The sequence below is a fragment of the Bacillus rossius genome, chromosome 18 (assembly GCF_032445375.1).
Source record: "Bacillus rossius redtenbacheri isolate Brsri chromosome 18, Brsri_v3, whole genome shotgun sequence".
Classification (NCBI taxonomy): domain Eukaryota; kingdom Metazoa; phylum Arthropoda; class Insecta; order Phasmatodea; family Bacillidae; genus Bacillus; species Bacillus rossius.
This window is the reverse complement of record NC_086345.1, coordinates 19,749,098-19,764,792: the sequence shown is the minus strand read 5'-3', so window position 1 is coordinate 19,764,792 and position 15,695 is coordinate 19,749,098. Positions and strand designations below refer to the sequence as shown.

Here is a 15,695-nt window from a genome sequence, read left to right as displayed (position 1 = left end):
AAACGTTATAACCTTTATCTGCTGTTTTGTCACCGCTGTGTACCGCTTGTAAAAATTTAGCAAGCGCCAGTTGTCATCATTCATATTTGGTTTACATTGATTCCCAAATAGAGCTCACGCATATCGTCAAATATCAACATCGATAGCTCGCCGATTGCATGCAATGCGCGCCCTATCTCTAGTGCCGAGTTAACTACATTTGATAGCCAACACTTTTTCATGGTTAAGTGTGTACTACAATGATGGTGAAGCGTTATTTCTGGCTTGCGTTCCGGTCATGGATTTTATTTTTCTATTTAAAGTTGAACAAAATATATTTGTTGCTTGGCTTATTAATTAAAATTGTTTAGCGTGGTTTTGTATACTCTACATTTTAAATAAATATACGTTCCATGAATAGGTTTTGTTTTTATGAATAACTTTACCAAACAAAAAAAAAATTCTTTCACATACTCACACCCCTTCTTTTCAAACTTTATTTTAGTATAAAAAGTGCGACGATCATGCGATATGTACATAAATTACAAGTTATACTTATATTTAATTTTAATGTATCTATTGCAGAGGCCTAGGAAATGGAGAGCGGTGGGCTTGAGGTTTTACTTGTACACTAAGCCTCCAGTAACAAGATATGTATTTTGTAACTCAATAACATTGTTAACAGCTTTAAAATTATGTATTTAGTTCCTTCTCAAATGGTTAAGTTTGCCTCCTACCAAATAAAATCTCCTAAAAAAAAATCAACATTTTACATTCTTTAGCAAATTATGCCATTTTTAAATTGTTATCATAGCAATTTATACTAAAATATAATTTCTCTGTGCGTGCGTTACTTCATACTGCTGATACTAGTGATAAGCTGTAGTGCTGTATGAACATGATTCTATTGATATTTCGAAGGAAAAAAGTTGTAAAAATTTGGGTCAGAATTGACTTAAATTTCCAAAGAACTTGCAAAAAAAAAAAAAAGACCACTTTGTGGTCTAAAATAAAAACACAAATACGTGTATCTACTTAAGAGGCCGTGTCACAAATTTGCGCTCCTATCTATATCAATGTTATTTTAAAAGGCAGTTTTTCTCAAAGTCTATAAGAGGTAGGGGCCAGAAATTTTGCCTACTGAAAGTATACAATACATTTAACATAACAGCTTTTTTCAAATTTAGTTATCATATCATATATTATTTCTGTGATGAAAAAAATATAATCAATATTTTGATTTGTCCAGATACAGTGAAATTTTGCTTATATTTATAATTATTTAGCAAAAACTGAAAAGGCCATTGAAATGTATTGTACATTACCTTACGATCAGTGTCTTCATGATCATGATGGGTTTAAAAACCTGGTTGTAATCAAGTCTTTAACTATTTCATGACAACATTTATACTTAATAATTTGGAGATAGGCCTTTTCTATCCTAAGCCCCTGAGCTTTTACTATCTGGTCTGGCGACCGACCTGACACTCTTCAACCACCCCAAGGGTCTCCGATTGCACATCCGATAAAAAAAAAGCTGTTCGTTCATTTGTTTTTGTGTCACAGACTTCACACATTTATGCCAAGGGAATATTCCGCTGATGTGACGCCATACGAATGTATTATTCGCGACCATACAACTTTTTTGTTTGTCATCGGGAAGAAATGTTCATTTTGAATTGAGCATTTTTAAATGTCAGCGTAGAATATGCTTATCTGCCCATTTTGTTTCTTTCCATAATAATGAGTAAAGTTAACATTGTCATAAGACATTATATTATATTCATTTGCCGTGCAAGTAAAACTGTCACACTATATCGCACGTAATTATGTATTTTACTAATTTGTTAGTTGTCATTTTATTTAAGTTACAAATAACAGTAATCAAAAACTATTACTTAATAGTCCAGAAAAGAGATTGAGTTATTATTCATTTAATAGGGGTTTAAAATATGGTACTACATACATATTATATATATTATACATATATTATCTTGTTGTCTTCTTTGTAACTTTACTGGAAGAATGGCATTTGGTATGTATGTTAACTCACAATGAAAATACTTCAGAAGTACTCAACAGTGAACAACCTAGGCCCTATACTAATTTCATTATGTTCATGGAAATATAATTGAAATTACTAATAATGAACTGTATGTGTTTCAAGTAGAGATATCGTAGGAACTGTATGTGGTACAGACCAACATTTGCTAAGGCTCTGAAAATACTTAATTTCAGTTAATGTGTGGAGAATATTAAAAGTTAGAAATAATGATATATATAAAACAATGCAAAGTTATCAGCATAAAAATAGAAGTTATTTTTACGTAGCGCCTATTGGAATGAATATTTTGTGTTGAATTATGTGGCATGATTAATATTCTCTTATGGTATGTGTGTTTTGTTAAAATCTTATAAAACATAACTTACTGTTGAAGGATTTTCATTTATTTTTTTTGTTATGATCTTATTTAAACAAGTTTTAATTATATTACACATGTCTATTTTAAAAGCATTTTAATGTATACTTATAGAATTGTAATAGGCTTTATACGGACTCTCAAAATGCATGTGAGTATCTATAATTATCTACATCACCATTATGGCCGTTTCACAAGATCAAATATTTATTGAATTCAATCAGTTGCATTCATTGTACATGATTTTCAATTTGTACATTGAATTCAATACAAATTGAAGATGTTATTCAACTAAGATTATTAACTAATAAGTATTTTGTTTGTCCAGTACATAAAAGTAAAAGATTCTTTATTATTTAAATAATGAGCATCTATAAGCAATAACGTTTTCTAAATATTTACATAAACATAATGAAATCTAATTTTTCAATACTTTATATCTACGATCACATCAACGGCAGTATTATGTAATCAATGAGGTAATGAAATATCTTTAAAAGATATTTTCTCCTCTGTAAAGTAAATTTGTGATACAGCCCTCTTAATGTTAGTCTAGTGAGTTATTTCGTCTTCTAATATGCTACAGCAATATATAAAACTAAGTTTTGTTAGTGTTTTAGTCTTTTGTAATGTTAAAGTGTAATGTAATCAATTCATTTTTTTTTGTAAATTCTTATTCATAAAGATACATATCATAATAAGATAAATAGTAATATTTGTAAATTTAGATTCTTTGAAACAACATCGATAAGAGGTTCTCCTACCTCTGTTAAACTGTATGATGGCGCATTGTAAAAAATTAGGTAGTCTGACTTAAGTGAGATTGTATTTAGATTGTGTGTAATGCATATGCAATATCTAAGCATAAGAATTTATGTTATTATCCTTTTAAAACGTTACACTATGAATTTCGTATACTTTTTAATGTCAACTAACATTATTTTTCACGGAATATTACATCCAGATAAAGAATAATTACCACATGTTTGAAGATTAATTGTATTCCGATACATTTAAAGTATTAAAATTTTTAGATACGACTCATACTACAGTTGTAAATGTGAGATTTCTTGATTCTGAATCCCTGCATCCGCAATTTCCTAGTGAGCCGCCGGTCAGATTGTCATCCTCTCAGATTGTCGAGGAACCAGATACATTTTTCGTCGAGTAATCTGGCGGTATAGTAGCTTTATCACGCGCTGCGGTTACAGTTACTTCGGTTGAATAAGCCACTAAATCTCACTGTTAAAAGAGAGAACTTCTAGACCAGAATATTGGAAATAAAAATTTACTGACACGGCCTCTTAATACTTGCAAATATCACATTTCTGGAGACTTGCATTGTGATTGTTTACAAAAAAGCATTGAATCGGTTTTTGTGACGGTTATCAGATCTGTTGAAGAAATGTATTGGCACTGGTTTTCGACGTGATAAAGTCTTTATAAAATCGATGGAACGCCGGCTGCACGCACAAAAAATTAGTCATGTTCCACCTGAGAAGAGCGTGCAAGAACCGGGCCAACCACCCCGCGAGAAAATGTTCTATAATATTGAACAGGTTAAGGCGGGCTTTTTAACTTAATTGTTCGTGATTATATTCAAACAAATTATTTAAATAAAAATTGCAAAAAAAAAAAAAAAAAAAAAAAAACTGTAAATAAGATTTGAAAATTAAAAAGAGTTTGCAATTTTCCATCAATGTTTTCTCGTGACGTTATCGTCCGTAAACAGACTTCACAGACGGAGGCAGACTCACCTGATGCTCCTCTTCCAGTCCTTGCTGGAGGCGCGGCCGCACAGGGCCTCGAACTCGCTGGGCGTGTACCAGTGGTCCACCAGCTTGATGCAGCGCCCCCGGCCGCCCGAGCCGAAACGGCACTTGTGGAGCTCCGCGTTCGTGTTCTGTGACAACACACAATTGCACCGGTGCGGGCGAGAGCACGAGACCACAGCCCGTCACGACTGCAACTTACAAAGACATGCTCGTCACGACTGTACCTTACAAAAACATGCTCGTCACGACTGTACCTTACAAAAACATGCTCGTCACGACTGTACCTCACAAAGACATGCTCGACACGACTGTACCTCACAAAGACATGCTCGTCACGACTGTACCTCACAAAGACATGCTCGTCACGACTGTAACTCACAAAGACATGCTCGTCACGACTGTGACTCACAAAGACATGCTCCTCACGACTGTGACTCACAAAGACATGCTCATCACGACTGTGACTTACAAAGACATGCTCATCACGACTGTGACTTACAAAGACATGCTCATCACGACTGTGACTTACAAAAACATGCTCATCACGACTGTGACTTACAAAGACATGCTCATCACGACTGTGACTTACAAAGACATGCTCATCACGACTGTGACTTACAAAGACATGCTCATCACGACTGTGACTTACAAAGACATGCTCATCACGACTGTGACTTACAAAGACATGCTCATCACGACTGTGACTTACAAAGTCATGCTCATCACGACTGTGACTTACAAAGACATGCTCATCACGACTGTGACTTACAAAGACATGCTCATCACGACTGTGACTTACAAAGACATGCTAATCACGACTGTGACTTACAAAGACATGCTCATCACGACTGAGACTTACAAAGTCATGCTCATCACGACTGTGACTTACAAAGACATGCTCATCACGACTGTGACTTACAAAGACATGCTCATCACGACTGTGACTTACAAAGACATGCTCATCACGACTGTAACTTACAAAGACATACTCAAAATCGCTAGAGAATGTGAAATTACATATACTAGTAGAGACAAGATTTTATGGTTCTATTTTTTAGCCCAAATTTGTTTTTTAAAACAGAAGAATTCGGTGTTATTGTTTTTATTTTATTGTCTGGAAAAGACATTTCTTTAATTTTAAAATTTAAAAGATTACCCTTTTATGATTAGAACTGAGTTTAGGTTAAATGCTAACTAACTCCTCGATTACAGTGTTTTATCTTTTATCGCATAATCCTCGCACTATTATTTTGGAGAGTCAAAATTTGGAAGAAAATTTTTTTTTGCATATACCTCGCATTATGGTAAGAGTCAGAGCGCTTTGTGTAGGTAGTAAACATGACAAGTTAAAGCATAGTTTTCATGTTTCTGTCAGGCAGTTTGTTAGTTATAAAGGGAAAATACAATAATTACAATACACGTTTAAGATAAACTTGCACAATACGATTTCCCGTCCAATATGGTCAAATGTTTTGGTTCCGCCATTTTCTCGGTATGATATATGTACCTTATTTTTTCATACAATATGTTGCAAATAAACTTCTTTTTTTACGTACAAAACGATGTATTTTAAATTTGAATATTTTCATTAGAATATTATACTGCTTACTTATTTAATAAACAGAAATACAAAGTTGTCTGATACGTAAATTTTCTAAACGTTATAACCTTTATCCGTTCATCCTCGTCACATCTGTGTATCTCTTTTAAAAATATAGCCTGCACTAGTTGGCATCATCTATGTTTGGTTACGATGATGCAGTATAGAGTGCATGCTCGTAGTCTGATATTGATAGCTCGCCGATTGCATGTAACGCACATGCTCTTTATAGTGCTGGATAAAATTCAATTAATAGCCCGCCTCTTTTGCGGTTAGTGTCTACTAAGACGATAGTTATATGTGTTAGTTCCAGCTCACGTTTGGGTCATAGTTTTCTTTTTTATATTTATTTTTTATAAAAATGTTTTTTGCACAACTTATTCGTTTAAATTGTTTGGTGTGTTTTTTATACTCTACTTTTTAAATAAATGTACTTTCCATGAACCGGTTTTATTTTTATAAATAACTTGATCTTAACAAAAATGCTTTTTTTTTTCCTTCACATAAAAATCAAATGCTTACTTAGAAAACTTGATTTCAATATGAAATGTAATACGATTATGCAATAAAATTCTGTAACTTGAATTTCAGTGCAAAATTGTGTATTAACTTGCATTTTGCTGTCATGATGTGTTTTGGCATGCTTTAAGTGTTATTTCGGTTTTATCGCAATTCACCATATAATCTTATCCCTATTTATTAATTTGTTCAGTTTATTTTGAAAAGTTTAACAAAACCACCATCATAATTTCAATTTCTCGTTACTACTATTATGTAAGGGCAATCTCTGCAAATTTATCAAGATATACCTAATTTGTTATTCTTCCATTTTATGTTTGATCACAATTTTTGTATTTATTGAGTGTTATCTAATAGCAGTAAAAAAATCACACATGTGTATTCATAACAATGTTATATGCATGAAATTTTTAAGCTTGTAATTAATTTGAATGAATATCTTGTGGTAAAAATTGTTCAGAAAACAAACTGTCAGAGAGCTACTGAAATAGTCCTTAAATAAAAGAAAGTAATAGCAAAAAAAATAAAAGGAAAAAAAGTATCACATTGGTACTACTTTTGCGAACTGTCAAAGTTTGAGACGAAATTGCCTGATGCGTGAGATCGTTTTTTTTTTTTTTAAACTACGGACCAGACGTTTCCTGGTCCAAAACTCAGGAAAATCTTCCAAAGAAACTACACGCAATAAATTATTTCTCCAAATTCGCCTCCATAACCACGTAGCAATCAGATACAATGAACTGGACGCTGTACAAACATCATGGTTTTCAAGATGTAACAAATTTATTCGGGAGTAATGGCCCGTCTACAATAGCAATGTCCTAAACTGTGTCCGAAGGACACTCGTCGCTGATTGGTCCACGTGACCCTCTGACGTCATGCGTCAAGTGGGCGAAGGTCCGAACCTACCCGGTCCGAAGACATTCGTCAATTTGAACTTTTTGTCTCAACCTGTGTACTTCGGACACAGAAAAAGAACAGAACACTCACGATATTTGAATTTCCGGTTCCCGTTTGAAAACGTGGTGTTTATTTTTGTTATTGGAGGAAATGGAAGGTGTTGTAAGTCACTTATAACTTTCATAAGTTCAATCTCAAACTAAAAAGCATCAAAACAATAAAAAAAAAAAAACATTTGGTTTGGCACATTTACTGCGCTCTGGTGACAACTTTAGAAATCAATACATTCGGACATCAGACATCGCAATTGTGGACAGGGCAGTTTTCGGTGAGACAATGTGACGTCACTCACATTCAGATAAGGACACGGACCACGCACAGGCTCGGACTATTGTAGACGGGCTCTAATCACACAACAAGTGATTATTCTGGCGCGGCGACGGCTTTGAATATATATACTGTATAGAAGTCGCGAGTGGATAGGATTTACTCTACGTTTTTCAGGAGCGTATGATGAGCAGCTTGGGAACTTCACCGCTGCAGTGCGCTGCCGTAACGCCCTGTATCGTCTTAGTTGTTATTTACACGTTAGAGCGCAGCACTGACACCCGCTGTCATTCCCCCGCGCACCCCCCGCCAATCATTCACCGCAGCTCAAGGTCGTTCAACGGGAGGGGGAAGGGGTGTTTGAAGAGTTCGACACTTGTCCGCTAGGGACCACCACAAGTCGATGCCCTAAGAGATGGTGGCGATTGCGGCGGTGAATTAACCGACTACCTCAAAACCGTATTAGAAATTTTAACCTGGGCTGGCGACTTCTATACAGTATATGCTCCTTAGGCAAATCAAATGATATATTATACAGAATTATATCAAATTTTAATAAACATGGATGCTATGTCTCTCTATCAAAAAATAATTTAAATATAAAACAATTTTTCTTATCTTAATTTAATTTGAATATGTTTAAGGTTAATGATGCTACCGTTATTAATTTTTTTTTATAATCAGGTTCTGGATTATTATTACTGTTGTTATAGAATTATGAAACTTGTTCTTGGTTTATCTGTTAGTTGCTTGCTGTATTGTCTTGTGTATGTGTTATTATAGTATTGTCCTCAATGTTATTCATTTTGTATCATGTTTTTGTTTTGTATATGTATTTTTTTATGTTTATCGTGCCTACCACCCATGGCCTCAGGCCATTGGCAGGCATGTAACAAATTGATAAAATAAAAAAAAAATAAAATAAATAAAATATAAAAAATATATATATTCAAAGGTGACGGACTGCTGAACGCGAGACGGCGTCCGTGCGCTGCCCTACCTTGCACCTGACGGGCAGGACTGCCAGGTTGGCGAACTCTGTCCACGACCCGTGGTTCTGCTCGCGGACCCCGGGGGAGGCCCCCTGGGAGGACTGGGCCCCGTCCTCGCTCTGGATCACGATGTGCGCGCCCTTGAGGTCCCCGTTCTGCGGGCACGCACACACACACACGCACTCACTCACAACGGCGTCGCACGCAGCAATGCTCCCCCCCCCCCGAGATCCGACACTCCGAGCTCCCACTCCCATCCAGGCGTGCCGACCACAGGTTCCCCTTTCGGACCTTTGTCGAGTCCCTTGATGAATCGTGTGACATTGTTCGTCGAGTCCCTTGATGAATCGTGTGACATTGTTCGTCGAGTCCCTTGATGAATCGTGTGACATTGTTCGTCGAGTCCCTTGATGAATCGTGTGACATTGTTCGTCGAGTCCCTTGATGAATCGTGTGACATTGTTCGTCGAGTCCCTTGATGAATCGTTTGACATTGTTCGTCGAGTCCCTTGATGAATCGTGTGACATTGTTCGTCGAGTCCCTTGATGAATCGTGTGACATTGTTCGTCGAGTCCCTTGATGAATCGTGTGACATTGTTCGTCGAGTCCCTTGATGAATCGTGTGACATTGTTCGTCGAGTCCCTTGATGAATCGTTTGACATTGTTCGTCGAGTCCCTTGATGAATCGTTTGACATTGTTCGTCGAGTCCCTTGATGAATCGTTTGACATTGTTCGTCGAGTCCCTTGATGAATCGTGTGACATTGTTCGTCGAGTCCCTTGATGAATCGTGTGACATTGTTCGTCGAGTCCCTTGATGAATCGTGTGACATTGTTCGTCGAGTCCCTTGATGAATCGTGTGACATTGTTCGTCGAGTCCCTTGATGAATCGTGTGACATTGTTCGTCGAGTCCCTTGATGAATCGTGTGACATTGTTCGTCGAGTCCCTTGATGAATCGTGTGACATTGTTCGTCGAGTCCCTTGATGAATCGTGTGACATTGTTCGTCGAGTCCCTTGATGAATCGTGTGACATTGTTCGTCGGGTCCCTTGATGAATCGTGTGACATTGTTCGTCGGGTCCCTTGATGAATCGTGTGACATTGTTCGTCGAGTCCCTTGATGAATCGTGTGACATTGTTCGTCGAGTCCATTGATGAATCGTGTGACATTGTTCGTCGAGTCCCTTGATGAATCGTGTGACATTGTTCGTCGAGTCCCTTGATGAATCGTGTGACATTGTTCGTCGAGTCCCTTGATGAATCGTGTGACATTGTTTGTCGGGTCCCTTGATGAATCGTGTGACATTGTTCGTCGGGTCCCTTGATGAATCGTGTGACATTGTTCGTCGAGTCCCTTGATGAATCGTGTGACATTGTTCGTCGAGTCCCTTGATGAATCACATGACATTGTCCTACGCACCGTAATTGCAGAAATCGGAGCCAGACTCCACAGATGATCGGAATAGGAAAATTAAACATGCGTGGACCTGGCTACACAAAGGAGTTCAAAGGGTTAACATGGAAGAGGATGAGGAGGCAGGGAGGCAAGGAAATTTGATAAGTGGAGTGAAATTTTCAGCACATGGAAAACATGCTCAATCTCACAATTCCATCTGCATTAGGAAATGTACTTTTAACACATAAATATTGCCTATTTTCATAACGTTAGCAATAAGAATATGTAAGCAATATAACAGAGCCAAAGCTTACTGTCTTACCTTAAAATGGGAGTAGGGGAGGGTAGTGTGTCCCTCCTAGAGTTCAGAACTGGGAAATACCAGTACTTTTGATATAATAAAAAAACCTGGAATTTAAAAAAAAAAAATTCCCGGTTCTTTCGTTACTCAAAATTTACAGCATAAGCAAAAAATTTAGTTTTTATTGTGCGCTAATGTTACTTTCATTTGATACTCTCCCCTGGCGAGACAATGGATGCAGGAGGGGCAAAGAGAGCAGTGACATTGCCGGGGGGTGGGGGGGAGGGTTTAGGGGTTCAAACCCCTCCCCCCCCACCAAGCCATTATTTTTTTTCTTATCTGAAAGCAGGATAGCTAAAAGCCAGGGTGTCTTACTGCTATCACCGGCCACTGCACTGGAGGGGAAGAGTAAGTGAGCCCTACCGATTCTCTCCTTCCCTTCCCCTACCACTGTCACGAGCAGAAGCTATAAGGTTGTGACGCCGTGACGGGTCCCAAGCTTTCAAATATATTACACCTACTGTGTTTAACCAGCGCGGTAATTATAAGCAGGTGGTGACCGGGTAACTCTTCAAGCTAAAGCTAATTGTTTCCAGGAATAGTCCAGTTCTGCCGAAACCCAACAATTTTTATTCCTTTTTTTTTTGTATTGTCGAGCTTTGAGCATGATTTATGATTTTGAGTGGGACGTGGACAAGGCACTTGGATTGATTAAAATATCTTTAATTAATTTCTTACTTCATCAAACAATTTTTTTATTAAAATATTAATAATATTTTTACCATTACAATATTTAAAGTTAAGTACCAAAAAATGCTCAAATAGCACTATTTTACACCTTAAAATCCAAATTATACCGGGGGAGGACAAACTCCCCCCCCACCCCCCCGCTTTAATACGGGGGAGCCATGCTTCTTAACCCTCCCCATACAAATCCTGGCTACGCTACTGAAAGAGATCAAGTCTGCGCACCAAACCGGCAGTTGTCAGTCTGTTTTCAGATTGCTGTGTGTGTGTGTTTGTGTTTGTGTGTGCCTGTGGGTGTTGCGCCAATACTCTTTAAATAACGATAATTTTTTTGAGACACAATTTCAGCTCGGGGAAAATAAAATTGCAGGGAGCCGGATCTAGACTGCAGCACGACTAGGGGAGCGTCGGTACATTTTTTACGAGCAAGTATTTTAACTGCATGAATCTGTCCGAGGGAACGCCTGCTTCTTGTCTCGTGACGGCCACGAAACAACGCGCACACACACACACACGAATAACTGAAACTCACTTGACTATAGGTCACAAAGCTACTGAAGGATGACCGGACTCTTCCCCCCCCCCCCTTTCCATGCACCCTTGATGGGACCAGCCCCAAGGCTTAGTGGACGGTACCAAGATCACTTTCTCATTACTTTAGGAATGCACCTCGTACTTCCAAAAAGCAATCACTTCAGGGAATAATAACGCTAAATTGTTGCAGCGACAACTTGTGAGTTTTGAAACGCACAAATGCACACATTCAAGTTAACTTAGAAGAGAAGCTACTCACGACTGGTCCTCCCAACACATAGTGCTGGATCGGGGCTTGCCGGTCATTAACCGTCGGGGAACCCTGGAAAACAAGCAATTAAGCAATTAAACAATTAAATATACATATACACACACACACATATATAATCTGCGCTTTAGACTTAATTCAAACAAGCCACCAAAGAAAATATTTAGTGATGGGTCAAAATACATACATATACACACATACATATACATACACACACATACATACACATACACACATATACATACATACACATATGCACACATAAATACACATACATACATACATACGCACACATATAAATACACACACATACATACACATACATACACACACATATATAATCTGCGCTTTAGACTTAATTCAAACAAGCCACCAAAGAAAATATTTAGTGATGAGTCAAATCCCAATTTTCTCGAGTACAAATCCTAAAAATGTACTTCCAATACACCCCTCAAATCCAAATCTAGGTGTCAAAGTGTACAAAATAACGTACAAGGAAAAAAAACTATTAGTATGGTTTTTTATTCATTATCAAGTTACTAGAATAAAAAATAAATTTTATTTTATTTATATAACAACATGCTTAAATAGGTATGAAGAATAAAAGCTGACATTGTAAATATCAAAGGTTATCTATCAGTATTTGCAATTTTTATTATCTATCAGTATTTGCAATTTTTAATTTACTTTATTTTTTTGTAACAACCACCCAGAAATACTGTAAGTACATAAGTTCCAATACTTGATGGCACATAATTCGTTTGGATACATAATTAATTGCACGAAGGCAACTCCTACGTACCACTAACATTTTCAGCAAACTGTAACATTAAATCACAATCAATCAGGGAATACTCCAGTTTAGGACTTCATATGACATGTTACTATTATTTGAAGTTTTTTTTTTGTATGCAAGACCAAAACTTAAGGGTGATATCTGCCCGGGCACACACACACATGGTGTGCGCAGAGCTTTGGGAAAAATGTAAATTAAAACTACTCAAGATAACCGAGTGGGGCCTGTTGTGCCAATCATGTGCATTATAGGCACCTTTTTTTTTTTTTAATTTTAAAATAATTGAGTTTTTAAATTTTTTATTACTTGAATTCTTTGCTGCCTGCCATTTTATTCAGCCCAGTGTACGGCCGGGCCAATTCTTTTTCAGCGTGTTCCCCCCCCCCCCCCGTCCGGTTCACAGCTTCGCCAATGCTTGGTTGCGACTTGGAATGCTGCTTGAAGCACCCCGGTCCCATAACCCCCGCTTGCTGTCATGTACTAAGTCTCGTCACACGAAGCCGTTTCGTGACCAGACTTGCGAGGGGCGAGCAGACATTCGGCCCCCGGTGACTTCCCCCCGAAGTCTCGCAATCGGCAAGCTTGGACAACCAGCCTGGTCGAATCCTCGGCGCGGCAGACAAGTCGCGGTGTTTCGTCACCTCGGTTCTCACGAACCTTGCAGAATCTCCCCCGCACTCGCCAAGTCCCCCTCGTCCAGAACCCAGGCCGTATCAGTCACCGGTCAAAACCTCCCCCTCCTCCTCTCTGGTCCACGGGGGTCAAAACCAACAGCCGCTCTCACTCTCTCGTCCGCACACCCTGCCGGCGACGGGAGGAACCAAGACGCGCCGGACTGCCGAAAGACGTATCCGCGATCCATCTGGCGGAAGCGAGAGACACTAACCCCTCCCTACCATCCTGGCTGTCCACCTGAGGGCAGCCACATCAACATGACATGACATTACACCACGCCAGTTAGCCGATCTAACTGGTGGGGAGCTTCAATCCCCCGCCGATGACAGGCACACGTAACTTTTTATAGCATCACACCACCTACCAGCGCACACACAGGCCCGTGTGCCAAACCTATCCCACAAAGACACGCTACCCCCCGCCCGTTGATCCAAGTGATTTTACAAAAGTGTGGGGTGCAACTGAATTTACAATGCACTAAGCGAGTTATAGAAACTTTGGTTTCTGGTCTCGCATGCACTAATTGCCCCGGTTGGCAATATATGATGGATCGACGGCTGAGGGCAGCACTATCGCGCCCATAAGAACAATGTTCCAGTTGAATCGACCCTCCACCTGACCGCTCGCCGGGCGAGTTGAGTTCCCCACTTCTCCGTCCAGAGCGCGCTGGCCAAGGATGCCAACTTCGGGTGCCTATGGCGACGAACGCCGACGAATACCGAAGGTAACCCCCCCCCCCCCCCCCCCAACCTCTTTCAAGGGAGACTTGGCCTCCGTCAATTTAACATATCCAATTTCAAATGCTAACCATTTGGGATTTATATGCTCTAACAGGACGTGTCAAAAAAAAAAACCAGACTAGATACCATTTCAATGGGATATCAAACTAAAGTTAATATCCCCTCCTAATGCTAGAAGTATGATTTCTTGGTCATAAAATTTATATACGTATTGTTATTGTATAGGCATTAAGTACCATGGGCGTATATACGCTTTTAAAAATCTTCACCTTAAATTTACGAATAACGCATAGAAAATTTACCGTTACCTTCGTAAATTTAAGGACGCTGAGTTCACTAAGTTAGAACATGAATACAGGATAATTATCTTGGAATATTAACAAAACATCCAAAAACTGGTTAAGTCTACAAAAGGAACACTAACCAACCGCGCCCTGAGGTCACTTTTCTTAGGGCAGCCAACCGCGAACGTCTCCGGTCCGCGACTCTCCTGACTTGCGCGAGAATTAGAAGACCGCCGATCAATCAATTGGAATGTAGTCTACTACAGTTGAGGCCTCAAGTGCCGATTTACTATTTTTAGCCTTTAGTCTGCCCTAAGTAGTCGCAAGTTAAATTTTATTTTTTTGTTTCTTCTTCCAACTTTCTTCGTATCCATAATGGTTTCCAAAGCTAACCGTGTGCTACCGTGTCGGACTAGGAGGCGGCAGCCAGGCAGCTGAATTCTCCCCGCAGTGGTGAGTTTTTTAATGTTTTTACCCCATTTCCACCAATCCCGGTGGCGCATTCCGCCACCCTACCTAACGCCTGCATCTGAGGTAATTCGTACCGAATGGCTAGAGACCGAAAAAATTCGCGCTTTCGATGACCTCTTTGATAAGACTCCACAACCCCCTACATACTCAGGCAAATGCCATCTGCTCATTGGCTACTGACTCGTGACACCTGTCAACTGCGACACTTTCGATTCGATACTTTTTTGGTTGAAGGTTTTCCATTGGCTCCAAGTCCTTCAGATAAACTGTAAGCCAATCACAGAAGCAATATAAAGGTACTGTTGTTTGGATTCTAGCATATCGTGGAATGAATCCGCAAATTTTTCCGGTCTCTACGAATGGCCTTTGTTGCAGTGCGGGTTCAAGAGCACCCCTGGAACCCAGTTCGTCCTAGAACATCCCACATCAAGATTTTGGCTCAGCAGTTTCACAACAGTCGGTGAAACGCCTTCGTCATTTTGCTATCTCTATCTTCTCGTTGCCTGCGACTCACTATGCTTGACCGCCAACATATATCAAGTCTACCTACCACCCGTGCCAGTTTGTAGACGTTATTTTAATTTATTTATTTTATTGTTTTATTTCATATTTCAGAACTGTTAATTTATAATTTCAAGTGCTAGCCAATGCAACGAAACAATTTTGTGTAATTATATGTTAACTTTCATAAGTAACCCTGTTGAGGCCAGAGTCGATAGTCAATTGTTTTTCACCTTTTTTTTAATAATGTCGTCTTACATTTGTAATATGCAAACCATAGAAAAATTATGAAAGCACTGTCAAAATAAAATATAAAATCAATTTTTAATCAGAATAAATCGAATAGCTCGCCAACGAAACCTCGAATTCTCATTTATAAGCCTTACGATCCTCTCCGTCATTTGTAAGCCCATAGGAGCGGGAATAAATTATTGTTCACCCTCCTTAGTGCCCCTCTGAAGTATTA

The 15,695-nt window shown here is 38.8% G+C and overlaps 1 protein-coding gene across 8 annotated transcripts in view; it reads right to left on the bottom strand.

Moving 5' to 3' along the window:
* The window catches only part of LOC134541156 (deformed epidermal autoregulatory factor 1), a 64,189-nt gene that overhangs the window by 28,990 nt on the left and 19,504 nt on the right, over positions 1–15,695 (bottom strand). For all 8 annotated transcript variants that reach the window (XR_010076561.1, XR_010076562.1, XM_063384374.1 and 5 more), the window contains 3 exons: positions 11,754–11,816; positions 8,521–8,667; positions 4,157–4,302 (listed from right to left, as the gene is read on the bottom strand). Coding sequence is in view for 6 of the 8 variants with exons in the window: in XM_063384374.1 (XP_063240444.1) it covers positions 4,157–4,302; positions 8,521–8,667; positions 11,754–11,816 (356 nt within the window). In the remaining 2 variants the exon portion in view is untranslated. The remainder of the gene's footprint in view (positions 1–4,156; positions 4,303–8,520; positions 8,668–11,753; positions 11,817–15,695) is intronic.